This window comes from Sander lucioperca, chromosome 11 (genome assembly GCF_008315115.2).
Source record: "Sander lucioperca isolate FBNREF2018 chromosome 11, SLUC_FBN_1.2, whole genome shotgun sequence".
Classification (NCBI taxonomy): Eukaryota; Metazoa; Chordata; class Actinopteri; order Perciformes; family Percidae; genus Sander; species Sander lucioperca.
Genome location: NC_050183.1, coordinates 27,886,936 through 27,906,737, shown reverse-complemented (window position 1 = coordinate 27,906,737; position 19,802 = coordinate 27,886,936). Strand labels below are relative to the sequence as shown.

At 41.6% G+C, this 19,802-nt stretch overlaps 3 protein-coding genes across 3 annotated transcripts; all 3 read right to left on the bottom strand.

The window, feature by feature from the left end:
• Positions 1–707: 707 nt before the first annotated feature.
• Positions 708–3,564, bottom strand: faslg (Fas ligand (TNF superfamily, member 6)). The gene is made up of 4 exons (XM_031311839.2): positions 2,677–3,564; positions 2,026–2,068; positions 1,866–1,925; positions 708–1,774 (listed from the first exon to the last, which is right to left on the bottom strand). Exons 1-4 carry the CDS (start codon positions 2,956–2,958, stop codon positions 1,362–1,364), a joined length of 798 nt encoding a protein of 265 aa, XP_031167699.1. The 5' UTR covers positions 2,959–3,564; the 3' UTR covers positions 708–1,361.
• A 2,343-nt stretch (positions 3,565–5,907) lies between these two features.
• Positions 5,908–12,912, bottom strand: si:dkey-86e18.1 (uncharacterized protein LOC557342 homolog). Its single transcript, XM_031311838.2, has 5 exons — positions 12,726–12,912; positions 11,240–11,280; positions 11,085–11,159; positions 10,782–10,971; positions 5,908–6,657 (listed from the first exon to the last, which is right to left on the bottom strand). Exons 1-5 carry the CDS (start codon positions 12,790–12,792, stop codon positions 6,107–6,109), a joined length of 924 nt encoding a protein of 307 aa, XP_031167698.1. The 5' UTR covers positions 12,793–12,912; the 3' UTR covers positions 5,908–6,106.
• Positions 12,913–15,157: 2,245 nt separating this feature from the next.
• Positions 15,158–19,152, bottom strand: LOC116058851 (CARD- and ANK-containing Inflammasome Adaptor Protein). Its single transcript, XM_031311782.1, has 4 exons — positions 17,874–19,152; positions 17,538–17,721; positions 16,359–16,581; positions 15,158–16,268 (listed from the first exon to the last, which is right to left on the bottom strand). The coding sequence occupies exons 1-4, from the start codon at positions 19,051–19,053 to the stop codon at positions 15,519–15,521; spliced, it is 2,337 nt and encodes a 778-aa protein (XP_031167642.1). The 5' UTR covers positions 19,054–19,152; the 3' UTR covers positions 15,158–15,518.
• Positions 19,153–19,802: the final 650 nt, after the last annotated feature.

The window sequence follows — 19,802 nt, the reverse complement described above, 5'->3', positions numbered from 1 at the left end:
GCACACCAGGTCTGGAGACAGTAACTAACATAAGTTTAAAGTTAGTCACATGGATAAAAGGAAGCACAAACTCAAAAATCGACCTGCACAGAAGCGAGACCCTCATGATATTCACACAGGAAGGAAACGAGCGTCAAACCTGCCACTGTTCAGTCCTCTCATCTGTGCCCAGCCCGCATATCTTGTCACACTGCACTGACATGAATGTTTGTGGTGTACTGAAGAAGAACCGTGCAATGAGGGTGTTAAACTGCAAAAAAAAAAAAAAAAAAAAAACTTACCATTGCAACGATGCAGAGCACTCTTACTCTTACAGTGGTCTGTAAGCTAAATGATAAACTTTTCAATAACCAGGAGAAGTATTTCTTCCCCCATTTCTGCTACTTCTGGAGTGTTAAACTGCATCTTTACTGGAATTTACTGGGAACTACTGGAACTGTTGGGTCTTTGTAAATTATAGTGTGGTCCAGACTTGGATAACTCTTGTTATGATTTGATACTATAAATAAAATTGAATTGAATTGAATCTTTCAAAAAATACAAACCTGCTTGTCTCAGACTTCTGCTCTACCTCAGTGGAATATATGGAAATCTAGTTCATTATAAGGAGCAAAGACCACATTCGAGTTGGTGTCTTATCTAAATACTTTCCAGTGGTCATAAACAAAACTCATGTGGGTGTTCATAACATGGCAGACAATCACTTCTTTTTTTCGTTTTCATTTATTAAAGCATTTCTCTATTCCAAATGAAAATCAACTTAAATTATATGTTTATTTACTTCCAAACAACCATTATAATCACACATTTAGACACCATCCATGTCAGATCCACACTAGAATAAATATTTAAGTGGCCAGGTTAGCTCAGTTGGTAGAGCAGGCGCACATATATAAGAGGTTTACTCAGCGGGCCCCGGTTCGACTCCGACCTGTGGCCCTTTGCGGCATGTCATTCCCCCCTCTCTCTCTCTCTCCCCTTTCATCTCTTCATCTGTCCTGTGGAATTAAAGGCCTAAAATGCCCCAAAAATAATCTTCAAAATAAATATTTCAAAAAAATGCTACCACTAAATCAGCATGTTAGTGTTAACTGATTCAACATTTATAAAAACTTGTTTATGTACATGTGTGGAAATTGCTTCAATTAATCTCACTGCCAACTTTAAAGCTGGCAATAAAAACAATGTGAGATATTTCCTCTGGGTTTTAACACTGCAAACCATTTCATATTATGCTATTCAGTGCAGTTATTGTAGGCTATAGCGATCACATTCAACATAGGAATCAAAGTGATGAGTAAGATTCAGAGACATTCAGGTTTCCATTCTTTCAGTGGAGTAAAATCATTACACTAAAGCCTTCAGATCTTGTAGAGACCAAAGAAATTGGCATAATAAGCATGACTAAGATAAATAGGGTGTGATACATTCACAAAAACTCTGTCGGATTTCTGCAGCTGCAGGGCGGAGGCGAGGTAACTGTCTGTGGTCCAGGGGTGGCCCTGCTGCTGAGAGCAGAAACCCCCTCTGTGGGCCTCCATCAGGGTCAGGGGCAAGGGGCGCCCTGCTCTCCTCACAAACACAGAGTGAACGAATGAGGACGAACAGTCCTTAAAGATCAACTCCACTCGTGAGTAAACGTGGTAGAGTCCGGTCTCGTTGACTTGCAGGGCACCATCTTCAAACCTGTAAGCCACTGCTCCGGATATGAACGCCCGGCCTGCCTGCGACTCCCATCGCAAAGTCTTAGGGAAGTGTTCTTTTTCAATCCGCCCTGCAACAGAGGAGAGAGGATGTTATAACTCGTTCAGCCCTATTTAGGATAGAGAATCAGAGTACCGGTTACATTTTTATTATTATGTTACCTATCACATGTGCTGCAGGTCTGTTGTCTTTGTCTTTTCCATCGAACTCGGGTTTATGACCTGAAACAACCGTCAGATTAGAGTCACATCACCCCTCTTTTTCTCCTTTATTGGGAACATTTTCACTTTGTTGGGAATCATGAGAGTTGTTTATATTTACCAATTTGCTTCTGAGGTGTATTAAACTCAGTCATGGGTTGAACCTTATTCGCGAGACAAAAGAGAAACAGAGAAATGTCAATACCACATCACACAGCGACACTTCCACAGCGCCTCAGTGCTTTCTTCTAGAAGCCCTCTCAGAGCTAAAGTCAGAGAGAGAGGAAATCCTGTTAGACTGGACCGGTGACCACAGATGGAACGATTACATCCATGGTTTGCGCTTTTTAAATGTCAAAAGCAGAGCTGAGATACATTAACTCTTCAAATGATGGCAGTAAAGTGAATTCATTATTAAACGTTGCAGTGTTAACTTTCCAGATGTGTTCCACTCTCCCACCTTACACCTCTCCATCACCCCCTCTCTATGCAAAGGTGAGAGAAGTCACACCTTTTATATTTGCAGCTTTGCCCCCATTAAAACAGTACAAGAAGCAATTTTATACACATTCAAATACTAATAATATTGACATTATTTCTTGACAACTGCCCAATTACTTACTTTGCGGTCACATTCTACAACCTCAAAACTATTTATTTCCACATACTGCTGTAGTCATCATTACCAATATTAATACAGTAAAAGCTCACTCTCTTTTTTGTTCACTCTCCATGTTCACTTCCACATCCATCACGTCTTGCGGCCCCTTACCGTTCTCAACTCTTTCAGTTCTTGCTGCATGTGGTTAATCTGGTAGGCTTCGAACCCCAGGGCTACAAACACAAGCAGGAAAAGAAACAGCACGACCAGGGCCAGACCGGGGCTGACTCCCATGCAGCCCCGACTCTTCTCACGGCTCTGAGTCCTCTCCTGGGCCGGCGGGAAGGACCAGCAGGGTACGAGACTGGGTGGATGGACGGTTGAGTGCTGCGAACCTCCACCTCCATCTACAAGGAACACCTGTGGGAACGGATAGCTCTGGTCATGGCTCATGGTGCAGGTCCTGTGGGGAGACAAACTGTGTGCATCTATTGCCTCTGCACAAAAGAGGTGTGTACTTTTGTCTGAGCACCTCGGTCTTAAAAAAAAAAAAAAAAAACCAAGATACAGCTGTCAAGGCATTCACCACCCACAAACCCCTCCTACACGCACAAAGGAATGAAGACAAGTGCAATTGACTTCTCATTAACTTACACAAGCCAAGAAACGATCAAACCATCCATTTATCCCTCCCCTCTGGTCTGTATTGCTGCTTACTATTTATTTATTTAGTACTTGTTGCATATTTACTGACGTCATTGAGCTTTATCACACAGTTTGGGTTATTTATTTGTTCACTAGTTCAATCTTGTCTTTGTACTTCACGTGTAGCTCAGTCTGAAACGAAAGGAAGCTAGAGGTTTCAACTGACCCCCACCTCACTAACCACCCACAAGTCATCATCAGAAAGATGATACGTATGATACGTTTCTCACAAATTCCACGAAAGGAAAGATTGAGCAACCAAGACCAGTTACCTGCGCAGCATTATATATGAAATACAACAGGTCTTTTGGCCTAGGGTAACATCTATCTAATAAAGCGGGGCGCCTCTGTGTGTGTGTGTGTGTGTGTGTGTGTGTGTGTGTGTGTGTGTGTGTGTGTCTGTGTCTGTGTCTGTCTTTGAAATATCTCATGAACCATTCATCCAATCTACTTCACACTTGGTTTCCTGGGTACCCAATGAACTTGGGGTTTTGGATTTTGGACTGCAGTTCACTTTTTGCTGCTTCTAACATAACATGATTGCTGGATATAACAAGCAAACTTTTCTTCATGTTCCTGGAGCATGAGCGGATAGCTGACAGGAACATCGCAATTGTTGTTGAATAAGGTTGGGGGGAAAAAAGGCGCTACGTAACACTGGCTTTTCCTTGTCTATTATTTTGCTAACAGAAAACTCAATAAAAAGCCATTTGCCAACACTAAATATCAAACAAAAACCATACACTATATCAATTCAATTAAATTTTATTTATAGCATCAAATCATAACAAGAGTTATCTCAAGACACTATACAGATAGAGTAGGTCTAGACCACACTCTACACTAATAATTTACAAAGACCCAACAATTCCAGTAATTCCCCCAAGAGCAAGCATTTAGTGCAACAGTTGCGAGGAAAAACTCCCTTTTAGGGAGAAACCTGGGACAGACCCAGGCTCTTGGTAGGCAGTGTCTGACGGTGTCGGTTGGGGGTGTGATGAACAGTGGCAATAATAGTCACAATAAAGATAACGGAACTATGACTACAAATAAAAACAGAGAAGAGAAAGGATGCTGTGTCTGAAGCTATACACCCTCCCCTGCCGGTCGAGGCGAACGCTGCAACTCCTCCCTAACTGTAAGCTTTATCAAAGAGGAGAGTTTTAAGTTTACTCTTAAATGGGGTGACGGTGTCTGCCAACGATAATACGATATTGTTGACGAAAAAGACACTAAAATGTTTTCGCCCCCTCTCTCTCTGCGCACCCACGCAAGAAGTAGCCAACACTGTAAGTCAGTAGTAGGGTATACAGTGGAGTTGCATATTAAGTGGTTCGGGGTCCTTCTGTAAGTCATTTTGGGGTACAAGTTGGTTTTGGAGAATTCTAAAACCAGCAATACCACAGGCCAAGCAATCGGCCCGTTCCAAACAGGCACATTTTCAACTGGCACTGTACTAGTACTTTTAACATTCCTTTTTTGCACTCTTTCACATCTAAACCATGTCCTGAATATTTATCTTTGGTATTCCACGCGTTTAAAAATGCATTATTATTATTATTAAAGTTGTATTACTTTATCAGTCTTTATGAGACACAGTGTGTAAGTAAACAGTGATACAGCAGTTTCAGTAGAACACAGCGTATTCTTGGTGGGAAGACACTGATGCCACATGAAAAGGCCATATGTCTCTGCATTGGCTTTCCTGCATGTGAAAAGCTAGTAGTGAGAGACAGCGATACTTCACTGGGGGTGAGAATTAACCCCAACCACTACCTCAGAGATGGGCTTACAGGAAAGTCACACACACAGCCCTTATTCCTCTCCGCTCAGTGAAGAGTTAATGCCATTGTGGTCGTTCTGCCACTTTTTGGGTTCGTTACTTCAGAACAATCACCCTGCTCCTTCATTGTGGTTGCAACCGTTTCCATGAGTGGGTTTTCGTGATTTTTGATAAAGGGCATCTTTTTGACCTCATAGATGGAATTCATTGCAAGAAATTAAAAGCCTTGCAGTGCAGATCAGGGGCCTAAACAATAAAACTTTGTTAAACTGCTTTGTTATGATTGACATCAATTGTAAAGCTAAGCCAGTCTGATATACTGTATTGTCTAACTTAGTCTTTGTTTTGTGTGTATTTTGGTACCTGCACAGGAAGCTTGGAGGCCTCTGCCCTGTCCACTGTTGCAAAACTTTCATTTCCTTTCTCCAGGCCCCTGCGGAGACAAAGGGAAACTCACCTTGCAGTGTGCATACAGAGCTCCAACTAAAAGGGTAACTACGTCAAACTAAACCATAAACTTCACAGGGTGTCTGCACTCTCTGAGCTGATGTGTCTGTTTCCCAGAAGTGTCATGCAGTCCTCGCAGCAGCAGCATCTGCATCTGCAGAGTGGGTTATAGTGGGAGGGTGGGGTTGTGGGGTCTAATCAGGTCGTGCTCTGAACTGCTTCTCCAGTTAGTATAACCAGGCAATGACACTAAAATGAATCACTGAATCAGCAAGTATCTCTGTCTATTACCATCTGTTTCTCACAGTCTCCCTGCTTTCTGTTGCATAATGGAGATGCTTGTGGTCGTGATGACTGATTATGTACCTAAATGCAGTACTGCCTGACAATGACAAAGAATGCCTCATGCTGAAATGAATGACAATTACCCTTGTCATGCAAACATACCTTTTCCCTTACGCAGCAGGTGTTGTGAGCGGGGCTTTAATATTCAGATTTTCTGTATACCAATTACATGTCGAGGTATCGCCGTGATGCAGTCCTAGTCATTTTCAATTCAGTTCAGTTCAATTTAGCTAAAGGAAAGGAAGCCTTTGAATGAACCCAGAGCACTCAAGATGTTTCATAAAATACTTCATTGTAAAATGTCATGATCACGTAAAAACGTCACGTGTCACACTCCTCATCAGAAGAAGAGTAACAGTCTAGTCCCAGTACATGACCCATCCTCTCCTCTGTTGTCCCAGTGATGGATGATTTCCCAGGTACCATTTCTGTTGCTTCACAGTCTCGGACGACACTTTTCTGTCCAACGACAGATCCCATCGCTGCACCGCCATCATTCTGTGTGTCTCCGCTCTGGGTTGAAAATGTTTGCCTTAATGAAGCGTTAACGAGGTTTGGCAGGCCAGACTGCAGCACTCTGGCTAGGCTCTGTGTTTGAGAGGAGCCTCGCTGAACTGACGATCCTCTGAACGCAGCAGTGGCCACCGCCAGCCTTGTATGGTCGAAGGAGAGGGGCTGGTCCTGGTCTGCACAGACGTCCTCTGAGGTTTCGGAGTTTGGCTTGGTGGGGACAGGGGTTTGAAACCTGGTCGCTGAACTTCTCTCAGGGGCTGAGGTTTTGTGACATCCTGTCCAATTGCGGGCCAAGTCACTCTCACTTCCACTTAACTGACTGCTACCATCATATGACTCACAGGGCCGAGGGTTCTTAACTGTAAATGAAAATGAAGATAGATCGAGGCATGAAGGTGAGCTACTGGTGTCTTGAAGGAATAGTTCACCCAAAATGAAATTCAGTCAGAAACAAAGTGTATTAGACAAGTAATAGCATATTAAGATTATACCGATTTATGTCTGTCAGAGACTGGACATTCCCAGAAATAATCAGCAGCAGTGAGCAGGTAAAATACGAGGGGATACGGAATAGAATGTAGAAGACTTGATACAGTATCACTGAGTTATGTAATGTGTATAATTTACAAAATAAACCGTTTTTAATATGGCAAAGAAGACAGGAGCTAGGGCTGGGCGATATGGAGAAAATCAAATATCACGATATTTTTGACCAAATACCTCGATATCGATACCGCAACGATATTGTAGTGTTGACTATTGGTGCTTTCACAAAATATTTACACAATGAGATTTTTGATAAATAATCATCAGTAATGTGGATATAATGACTAAGTGAGTAAAGGCAAATGATAGAACAGTGACAACAGTCTGGTAAGTTCAGAAAATGACATCACTTTACTGTAATGCAGCCTTTAAAACCAGGAATGGACAACACTTATGCCATATTACGATATCCAAAATCTAAGACGATATCTATCTCTTATCACGATATTGGTATAATATCGATATATTGCCCAGCTCTAACAGGAGGCCTGGTTGGTGAAAGAGGGAATCAGCATTATCAGTAGGGCTGCACAATGTGAGGAAAATATGCAATAACGTTGTTGAATACCACGATAACGGTATTACTCGGGATAAATAAACAGGTATTATTGTGTACTCAGTTCTGCCTTTCTGCTGCTTTCAGTATACTGCTGAAACACAACAAATTGCTTGTTAAATAAGCAATTTAAAAAATCCCTGCATGACTTATATAGAGCGATATGTTTATATATATGTTTATTAAACATTATTGCACAAGTTGATATCGCGATGGCGATAGAAAAACGATATATTGTGCAGCCTGCCTGGTTATTCAGAGTTCTAAAAGTTCTGGAAACTACCATAAAATGACTATTACTATTATTATTTATTAAGTATAACAATCACACATTGTCCAGAGTCCTATTCTGACTAAATCTGACTCACTCCCAAGGTTCTACTGGTCCTACATTCATCTGGCGGAGGAGTCTACTGCCTTTATGTGTGTCTTGTAAAAATCTGTCAATACAACTTGTTGCACACATATATACAGTGAGGAAAATAAGTATTTGAACACCCTGCTATTTTGCAAGTTCTCCCACTTAGAAATCATGGAGGGGTCTGAAATTGTCATCGTAGGTGCATGTCCACTGTGAGAGACATAATCTAAAGGAGGAGCTGGTCAATGACCTGAAAAGAGCTGGGACCACCGTTTCCAAGGTTACTGTTGGTAATACACTAAGACGTCATGGTTTGAAATCATGCATGGCACGGAAGGTTCCCCTGCTTAAACCAGCACATGTCAAGGCCCGTCTTAAGTTTGCCAATGACCATTTGGATGATCCAGAGGAGTCATGGGAGAAAGTCATGTGGTCAGATGAGACCAAAATAGAACTTTTTGGTCATAATTCCACTAACCGTGTTTGGAGGAAGAAGAATGATGAGTACCATCCCAAGAACACCATCCCTACTGTGAAGCATGGGGGTGGTAGCATCATGCTTTGGGGGTGTTTTTCTGCACATGGGACAGGGCGACTGCACTGTATTAAGGAGAGGATGACCGGGGCCATGTATTGCGAGATTTTGGGGAACAACCTCCTTCCCTCAGTTAGAGCATTGAAGATGGGTTGAGGCTGGGTCTTCCAACATGACAATGACCCGAAGCACACAGCCAGGATAACCAAGGAGTGGCTCTGTAAGAAGCATATCAAGGTTCTGGCGTGGCCTAGCCAGTCTCCAGACCTAAACCCAATAGAGAATGTTTGGAGGGAGCTCAAACTCCGTGTTTCTCAGCGACAGCCCAGAAACCTGACTGATCTAGAGAAGATCTGTGTGGAGGAGTGGGCCAAAATCCCTCCTGCAGTGTGTGCAAACCTGGTGAAAAACTACAGGAAACGTTTGACCTCTGTAATTGCAAACAAAGGCTACTGTACCAAATATTAACATTGATTTTCTCAGGTGTTCAAATACTTATTTGCAGCTGTATCATACAAATAAATAGTTAAAAAATCATACATTGTGATTTCTGGATAGATTATGTCTCTCACAGTGGACATGCACCTATGATGACAATTTCAGACCCCTCCATGATTTCTAAGTGGGAGAACTTGCAAAATAGCAGGGTGTTCAAATACTTATTTTCCTCACTGTGTGTATATATATATATATATATATATATATATATATATATTTTCAACTGACTGTCATATTGGACTGGTCCAACATGTGTCTACAGAACAGGACATGTTTTACTGGTTGGACAGTATAAAATAAATAAATAAAGAGCATGTCTATAGAACAGGACATGTTGTACTGGTTGTATACACACACTACAGTATAAAAAACAATGCAATGCACATCTGTTAGCTTAAAGCCAAAGTATTTCCAAGCTACCGAGGAGGCATTACTTTTGGCCACTAAAGTTTCCTCTTCAATCTCTGTTATTTCGTCGTCTCCCTGAGCAACACTCATTTTCTTACTTTCGTGTTCTTTTTGCTCCACTGGCTCCCTTCACTCTCTCTTTAGGTCCTTTCTTTTCTTTCGCTTCGTTTTGTTGTCTCTGTCTATTTCTTCACTGATTTATGGTTCTGCGGAGGCTCCACGCAGCTGATGTTTATACTTGTGCGCTGGTGTGTGCGTCGAGTCGGCATGTGTGTGTGTGTGTGGTAGAGCGAGGAAGAAGTGAGAGAGTGACGGCGATTTTCTTCGGAGTGAGTAGCGACTCTAGAGTCATAGTGAGAGAAACAAAGTGTCTCCTCTGTTCTTTCTGACCACGGTGGGAAATCTGGAGCAGGAGAAGTTAACCCTCTCCTTGATTTCACGTTGTTTATGGAGAAGGAGAACCAGGAAATGAGTCGGGGGAAATGCAACGCTACCAAGTGATGTGTATTTTTTATGTGCATCAAAGAGTATAGACATAACAAGAGGCGAAACTCAATAGAACGTTGTGCTGTAGCTTGCAATGGAACAGTCTATTGAGTGCAGCTCCGCCAACTTAGACTGAATGCAACACAACGTTCTATCGAGTTTCGCCTCTTACTTACTTCTATACTCTTTGGGTACATGTTGGGCGGGATGCAACGCTTCACAAATAAAACAAAATATCGCATAATTATCGCGAGACTTTCGGTATAATATCGCGCAACGTGGTATCGCGATAACGATATTGAGTCGATATATCTTGCACCCCTAATATATATATATATATATATATATATATATATATATATATATATATATATATATATATATATATATATATATATATATATATATATATATATATATACATACATACACACACACACACACACACACACACACACACACACACACACACACACACACACTACCGGTCAAAAGTTTGGGGTCACTTAGAAACTTCCATTCCACTCCATTATAGACAGAATACCAGATTAGTAAACAAAACGTGCCTTTGGAACATTGGATGAATGGTTGCTGATAATGGGCAATGTCGATATTGCATTAAAGATCAGCCACTTCTTTCTACAACAGTCGAGAACCCTTTTGCAATTATGTAAGCACATAATGTAATCTGAAAACTGCTGCCCTGGTTAAAAAAACAATGCAACTGATCTCAGCTGGTATTCTGTCTGTAATGGAGTGGAATGGTAAAGTCTAAATGACCCCAAACTTTTGACCGGTAGTGTATATACTGTATCCATTTTTTGTTTTTAAACAATTTCTACTTTACACATTTTTTTCTACCTCTCTGTTGGGATATTCAACCATGCTAAACATGGATCTGCCCCAGCCAACTCGCAATGTGCCGCCATGACGCACAAGCTTCACCTGTTTTTTCCGCTAACATTCTGGAATGAAATATTCTTCACGAGAGTCAGTCAAAACAAGATGAATATATCTCTAGAAGCTGTTAGCTAATAAGAAAACATGCTTGTATTGCATGTGAGAGATTAGTCATAAGCTTTGACACACTGACCGATATTTGGAGAGTCTTGTGTCTCTGCTCTTCGTTTGCAGTATGCTCGAGGAGTCCATGGCTTATGTTTGCAGGTGGGGTCCAGAACTCGTAGTTTGGCAATGAAGCTTTTGTACTCTTTTTCTAAAGCCTCAATGTGCAGTTGGAACTCGGCTATCTTCCTCTCTGGGTAATGAGACAGCTGGGATTGCTGAAAGGGAAAAGACAAATACTGATATTATTCAACTTTACACAGGGAACTCAGAGTCATTAGAAGCCATGTTCTGTAGAATCAATTTGACACATTACTGACAATTCACTTACTTGCAAATAATATTCTATTTCATTCTTGATGCCGGGGATCCACTTTTTCACAGAGGAAGTTGAATTAAGAGTAGACTGCAAATAAAAGAGTTGTCTCAAACAAACTAGTCCAAATAAAAGTGAGTTAAGGCGAAGTGTTAACAATTCTTTATTACCAGCTTGGGTCTCCGCTCGTGGACATCTTTGATGCGTCCCTCTGTAAATGATATATTGAAAGAAAACATTAGTCTAGGTGCCTTACTGGTGACGGTGGCAGAGAGGAGGACACTGGACAAACTGCTGGACATTACTGACAATGCCAGCCACCCTCTGCACACTGTCATCAGCAACCAGAGGAGCCTGTTCAGTGGAAGGCTGCTCCTTCCCAAGTATAGGACCAACAGACTCAAGAACTCCTTTGTCCCTCGTGCCATCATACTCTACAACTCCTCACTCGGGGGGAGGAGGAAATAGGGTAAAGAGGACAGAACAGAACACAACAGGAAGGAAGGGAAGGAGTGGTAGCCACTCACTCATTCACTGTGCAATAAATTAATAATCTACTCACATACATACCTGGACACTCTAACTGCTCTTAACTGCTAATTTATGCTAAATGTCATTTATTTATTAACTGTATAATAACACAATACCATACACAGTCCTATAAATTTATCTTTATGTATCTGTAGTTTATTGTTTTTTACTGTTTGTTTACTTTTTGTAAAAAATATTTAGCTAAAAGTTTATTGTTATTGTTATTCTTATACTGTATATACCTCTTTATTTAAAGAGTGTTTTGTAAGCTGCTGAAATCTGCTGCTGGAAATCTAATTTCCTTGCGGGAGTCATCCCAAAAGGATCAATAAAGAGAAGTCTAAGGGTTAGGGTTAATCTAAGTCTAAGTCTTAACCCTTGTGTTGTCTTCCCGTCGACCACATCACTTTTAGTTTTTTTCTGGGTCAAAATTTTAAATGAAAACTTTTTTTTTCAACATTTTGTAGTTCTTTTTCGACACTTATCACTACCCGATGTTCTTGTTGATTTTTTCCAGGTTTTTTTGTCACTATTTCTGACGTTTTTGTCGATTTTTTGGGATGTTTTTGTCGATTTTTTCTCGCATTTTGGAAGCTTTTTCCAACATTTTTATCATTTTTTTCCCCTTTCTTCAAATACAATAAAATTAAATAAAACACCCAAATTCAATAAAAGTAGTGAACTGATCATTTATTTTACTTGTGAAGAGTAATGGTTGTATGGAACCATCCACGTTATTTTCTTTGACAAATTTGGTTAAAAGAAACCCCAAATATCTGAAATTTCGGAAACTTTTTTTTTTTTTAAAAATGGGTCAAATTTGACCCGAGGACAACAGGAGCTCAGTATACTCTGAGCAACATGATGAATGCTAATGTTAGCTGTTAGCAGGCAATGTAGCACTGTAAAGAAGAGATGACTAGTTCTAAGGATTAGTCCTAGTCCCTACATGCAGCACCTTAGTTAATTTCCTTCTTTCATTTCAACCAGATGGAGTTAATCTGTGAGTTAGCATCATTGTCAGTTAGCTAACAGTTAAAGCTAACATTTGCTCGGCCAAAGCTTTGTCCGTCGGCCAAATATGAATGGCAGTGGATGTTACTGCTACTAGCTGCTTGCGCTTACCCTCTCTCTCTTTCTGAAGCCATAGTCTGTTCAATTTCCCTTGTTGTTTCTCCTCGTTTCTTGCCATTTCAACCTTTACTAGCTACTACTCCAGACTCCAGAGTCTGCAGCGAACAGCGGCTTAATACAAAACAATGTCACGTGACCCATAGCAGTCATGTGATGCTAACATGCCGCAAGAGCAACTCCCAACGTCATCACACGTGCGCTTACCTGTACAACCATAGACTGTGAAAACACAGTATTATAAGACTTATTAATAATATATTCATAAATAATATATTTATTATAATATGCAGTCTATGTGTGCAACTCATAGGTAAAACTCGAGCTTATAAGTGGGAAAGTGTTTCTGTTCCTCTGGTTTGTATGTATTAATTAGCCTACATATGAGGCAATTATTAAAATGAAAAAGAAATGAAAGATACAGTTTAAAGGTGCTGACTGAACCAATGCCCTGTTATTATTACAATGGAGTCACAGATTTGTTTTTCTGAAAGATAATCCCCATACTTTAAAAACCCCAGAATATTGTTAACAGAGTCCTTAATTAACCTACACTTCTAACTATGGTTGCAATGATCTGATACACTGCGTACATTCAGCTACATTCACTCATTTAGTTATGGTGGGCCAGGCCCAGTTTTTAGTGCCACAGCAATCCCTGGCCTCATGTTACTTACCTTATATAACACCTATTCAGTGGCTCGATGGTGTTTTAAGGCCCCAACGTCTCCTTCCAGGCAGCGCTGCGACCATTGACTTCAAGGCACCTAACCTTAACCCTAACCCCTAACCCTAACCATTGCCTAATCCTAGTGCAGTGCTGCCTGGAAGGAGACTATGGGGGCTTAAAACACCGATAAACTATTTAGTGAGTCTCAAACAGTGAGGTAGGCTATAACAGGTTTTACTTTTGGGCAAAAGTGAGCACTGGAATCGGATCAGTACTCGCCAGCGGACACCCTGAGTGTCGGCATAAGGAGAGAAAAAGGTTAGATCACTGCATACTTCTAACTATCTGGATTAAAAACAAACAAAAACGATATGTCCACTGTAACAACATTAATTTAGAAGTTGCAACTCTATTTTCTAATCCAGAATCCTAACATCTGCACTGGGTTAGACTAACTGCAACTGCTGATGCCTCATATTAGCTTCAGCTGAATTTAAGAAAGTAAATTGTAATAGACACAAAGTTTTTAAAATTACATTTTTATATTTTTTTTACATTCATTTAATTATTATATTTGTTTACATTAAAGTTGCCTACAGGTTTTGGATTTTATCTGAGATACTTATGTGCTATCTGTTTCCGCTCAATATTTTTTGCATTTGCTCAAAATATGTTTTACATCATGTCATTATACTTTTTATACTTTATGCCATGTTGAAGTGAAAATGTGTCAATCCATTATCCATTATCCATTGTGACAAAGTGTTTTCTGATGCAAGAGTCACAATGGAAAAGTGATGTGGTGGGGGATGCAACATAATTACCGAAACTGGCAAATGTGAGGAAACACAAAACCATAAAAACATTTTTTTTTTTTTTAAAATGGGTCTCCAGTGGTTTTGGTTTTGCTGTCAGCCGCTTGCCATGTTGGTCTTTTTTACCAAGAAACATCCTGAGGCAGATGTGAATCACTAGCAGTTATCTTCATCAGTCTATAATCACCCAGCACAACTTGCACCTCTGTTGATCTTTTGCAGATGAAGGGTATATGAAATAAAGAATAATAGCCTACGTCTTTAACGAAATATTTTTTTATTCTAAACTACTGCAAGGACACATAGCAACCACTGCAAAATCTCTTTTCAACAACAATTAAAATAGAAATCACAGCACCGAACATCACAACAGACCCGACCAATGGGCCGAGCATAACGTTAAAGGCTCAGTATTTAACTTGTATTAAAAAATAAAAACATTTTGTCATATTTGCTGAAACTGTCACTATATCCTGACAGGACTACATGAGATAGATAATCTGTGAAAAAAAAATCATATTCCTCTGCCTCCTCCTGGTACTCTGAATGGCATTTCCAATTTTCACTGTGCCCGAACATAAACAACCAATCACAGCCAAGGAGTCTTTAGCGACATATTTTTCATATAAACATATTTTAGTGTAGCTGTGAGAAATAGGCAATGCAGTAACAGAATCTTGATTCATTCATGATCAGCGCCGCCTAGACATTTGGAGATATAGAGATCGGAGTTCACAAGCAGATTGACACTGCGTTAGAGACTCCTCGCCTCTAAGTGGTTGTTTCCTTATGCCATTAGGTAACAGGTGGAGGCAGAGGAATGTGATTTTTTTTCACAGATTATCTGTATATTATCTGTCATATTAACTGTAAACCACCTGTAGCTTTTATGTACTAAATATCAGCGTTTTCTTTTATAAAAGTGGCCATCACGTGTCTAGTCTACACATAGTGACTCAAAAAGAAAACTCTCCTTCCACTGAGGTCTTAACTGGGATTTTATTTGGACACGGGAAAGAGGGATTTCATTACCACGTATTTGCTTCATTACCGAAAATAAAAGCAACCTTTGCAGTCTATTCTAACATCCACACAAGAATACAGTGTTGCATGATTTTATTTCTGTATTATTTTTTGTTTCTATCGCTATTTTATGCAAAACGCATGTCCTCAATACCTTTCACAGGATATGACACAAGGTTTGAGATAAAAGATGAATAGATGAATAGATAAAAAGATAATATCATTAAGCTGGCTTTATATTTTCAGTTCCTGTCGTTTGCTCTCTGAACTCATCTCCCTTTATTTGATAAGAAACATCTTTCTCCCGAGTAAAGATGCAATGCTCTCATGTTCCGGTGTGTCTCCACTCTTTGCCACCTGCAGTGGTGTCTTCCCCACATTGTTGGCCGCCTGCAGATTCACCTTCTTCTGCCGCCCCATGTGCCCAGCTTGGCCCCAGTTTACGAGCCTCTTCACTACCTCCTGGTGTCCACCTCGTGCAGCACAGTGCAGAGGAGTGTCTTTACTGTGATCTGTGCTGTTGATCTTTGCCCCAGCCTCCAGGAGCAGCACCGTCACACTATCATGGCCCCTCTCAGCCGCAGCATGAAGCGGCGTTTTCCTCCATGTATTCCTCTCCTCTGTCCCTCTGTTGCTGAGTAACTGTAGAAGAGCTGAAACCACGCCGGCATGCCCACCAGCTGCTGCGTAATGGAGAGGTGTGGAGCCATCCATGTCTTTAGCCCCTCCCTTTGCCTTGTGGGACAACAGTGAGGTCACAGCATCTACTTTCCCCTCCGCAGCAGCCAGGTGAAGGGCGGTTTTTTTCTCCTTATCAGTGGCGTTTGGGTTGGCTTTGGCTGACAGCAGCAGGTCTACCACACAGCTTTCTCCCTGGGAGGAGGCTGCCCAGTGCAAGGCTGTCCTCCCCAGCTTGTCTTTGACGTCTGGGTCTGCCTTGCCTTGAAGAAGCTGGGTCACTGAGTCTGCATGGCCCTGTTGACTGGCTATATGCAGAGGGGTCAGCCCATCCTGGGTTAACGCATTTACCTAAAGAAATGACACACAACTCTCAGTCTCCACAAACATAAACACACATCTACAAAATGGACACTAATGACCAACTGGTTTGACAAGTACCTGTGCTCCAGCTCGTAGCAACACATCAACTAGTTCTGGCCTATTGCATTGAGCTGCCAGGTGTAAAGGGGTTTGGCCTTTAGGTCCAGTTATGTTGGGGTCTAATCCCTTTTTCAGCAACATCTGCACCATGGGCACACTGCCACTGTGGACAGCCAGGTGCAATGCTGAGGACAGGTCGGTTAAAGTAGCATCCAGTTTGGCCTGTTTTGCTACCAACACTCTGAAATGAAAAAATAAGGTCACTGTTTAAGATATACAAATAGTTAGTCTATATCCACGACATTCCATTTCCGGGATTGCTCCGGTGCCGCCGGAAATTCCACTGGATTTTTTTTCCATTGGAATTTTAAACTCCGGTGGATTTATGAGGACTTTGGTTAACTGCTCCTCAGATATCTGCAGGGTAAATCCAGACAGCTAGCTAGACTATCTGTCCAATATGAGTTTTCTGTTGCAAGACTAAAACTACTTTTGAACGTACATGTTCCACCAAAACAAGTTCCTACCCGAGGCTATTTTGCGGAGGCGCTGTGGCTCGGTCCAGCGCAAAGCACCGCCTAAGACGATTTAGATTGGTTTAAAGAAATGCCAATAAACCAGAGCACGTTTTTGTCCCATCCAGGAACGCTGTGTTGACTAGCCAGACCCTCCTCCGCAGCACTGTGGAGGAGGGTCTGGCAATGTGAGACTAACAAATAGCAAATAAACCGGAGAATACAGAGAAAGGACTGGCTCAAAGTAAATATGGACTCATTAGCAGTAGCAAGTATTGCAGTAACAAGAAAGAGCTGCAGTAATGACCATATAGAATATGATTTGATAGGAAGAAGAATGTGGACATTATATTGTATGTAGCCTACTGTGTGTATTGGATGTTTTAGATATGTTTACATTCTATGTTCTGTTGTAGACATGGCATGGTTTGTTAATTGCTGTCTGTGAAAACCTGAAAAAGCAAAATATAAAGCTACAATGTGTGAAATTGAACAATATCATACACTAGTTCCCCCTAGTGGTGGTTAAAAAATTCCTGTGGCAGTCAGCAACGTGTGCAGCTACGAAGGAGACCTATGAAGTCACTGATAATAATCCCTCCTATAGGATTCCCTCAATGTGAATGTGTAGAACAGCCATGTCAGTTTACTTTAGCAACATTCAGTCCTGTTGGAGAGTTACCTGAAGACCTCAGTGTGCCCCAGCTCAGCTGACAGCAGGAGAGGAGTGTACCCCTGTTTGTCTAACATGTTCACTTTTGCTCCGCTGTCTATGAGAGTGGTTACCAGTCCATCATGGTTCTGTTCAACAGCTGAGAAGAGAGCAGAGCCGAGGGTTTCTTCACTCAGAGCTCCTCTGGGATTACCTAGAGTTTAAACAAGATTTAGTGTGAGCTTGTATGGCTGCAGCTTCCTTCTTTATTTATGTACAATTAACATCTCCAAAAAGAAGTCTAATGCAAGGGGATGTAGGTTACTAAATAACATAGGCCTGAATATCTCAGGGGAAAAGACTCACCAAGCAGCATATGGAGAATTGATTCTTCATTGAGCTTAATGGCTTCATTTATAGCATCATAGTCCACTTCAGCCCCTGCGTTTAAAAGGACAGTCAGTGTTTTCTCATTGTTCCTGGAAACTGCGTGAAAAAGAGCTGTTTTTTTACAGTTGTTTCTGGCACCGACAGCGGCCCCGCTCTGCAGCAGCAGCTCAGCCAGCCTCCAGTTGTCTTCCATGGCTGCCGTGTGAAGAAACATGTCCTGCTTGTGGCTTTCACACTGCTTGGCCTCCTCCTTCACCAGGAGTTTCACAGAATCCATGTGCTTATTGTCCGCTGCCAGGTGAATGGGAGTTTTGCCTTGTAGATCCAGAGTGTAGATGGGGGCCCCGGCCTGTATGAGGGCCCCGACTATCTCAGTGTGACCCCTGATGGCTGCTCTGTGAAGAGCTGTATGGCCCTTATTATCCTGCAGGTCCAGTCTGGCTCCTTTACGGATCAAGAGCTCAATGATGGACAGGTGACCGTGCTCAGCAGCTACATGTAAAAGAGTCTGATTGGAGGAATTGACAGTGTTAATATCAGTGTCTTCTAACAGCTCCTCCAGCAGTGCTAGCTCCCCGTCTGTAGCCATAATGTGGATGAGATCTTCTGGTTTACTTTGCACTGGTTTGTGCTCCTCTGACTTTAAAAGTGGCACAGGGCTTCTGTCTTCCTTTTCAGGGCTAGATTTCTTAGTTGCTTTGGTGGCAAATAAAATACGAGTCTTCTGAGTGACAATTCTATGTGTAATTTCCTCCGTCCCCTCCTGCTCCCTCTCCAGCAAATATCCAATCAGCTGTCTCCTTGTGTCTCGTATACGTTCATTCACACCACCCAAATAGGTTTTGATTCGCAGGTAGAGGTCGGGTTCTGCCAGCATAAGACACGGATGAAAGAATTTGCGACACGCCCTTTCACCTCTGGCCTCCAGGATGTCCAGGACCCTGGAGTTTTGGTCTTTGCGAGTCCTGATGGTCAAGACAATGGATCTCTTCGCTGCTGTCATGACCCCCTCTGTGACGAGAAGATCCAGTAGATCCTCGGTGTGTGAGATCCCATAAACTAGATCCCTTCTCTTTGCCCGGATCACATCCACAGCATAGGGGTTGATGTAGGTTGATGTTGCTTGAGCATCAAAACCCTTGAGGATATCGAACATTTTAAATACGCTGGGAAGCTGAAGATTTTCTCAGGTTTTCACATGCAGCAATTCATTGTTATAACTCTAGCTGTGTGTGTGTGTGTGTGTGTGTATGTGTGTGTGTGTGTGTGTGTGTATGTGTGTTATTGCTTATTGCTAAGTGAAACACCTCTATCCTAGCAACAAAATACTGACATTCAGATCTGTCCAGCTCAACCTGCTTGTTAGGAGATTAGGTGACCAAATAACATTGTTAGTTTTCACTATAGCATTTCTGCAGCATGGCAGTTATGATAGCCACCACATAGGTTATTAAAATGTGTAACTTAAATAATATTACACTGTTTCTGAGCGTGATCTGTGTAAAATTCTTATTTCAAAAAAATTTGAATACAGTTTTTAATAGACAGGTTTTGAAACTTAGCTGTTTCAAGATGTGTGTGTGTGTGTGTGTGTGTGTGTGTGTGCGTGCGTGCGTGTGTGTGTGTGTGTGTGTGTGTGTGTGTGTGTGCGTGTGTGCATTTGCGTGAGAGAGGAAATGCATGAGTGTGCATTACTAACCATGTGTGGGTGCAGAAATGGGGCACTCCCTGGATAACCCCATTTTGCCTAATAGCTGAATCACTCCTAAGCCTATATGTGAAAAGTCAGTGGCTAATTGAAACATCATTTGTCACGATTGTGTGCATGCCATTTTGCACCTAACGCAAGCCATCATTTATTTGTGTCAGATGTGCCACATGCAGTCAGTGGTGGAGGAAGTATTC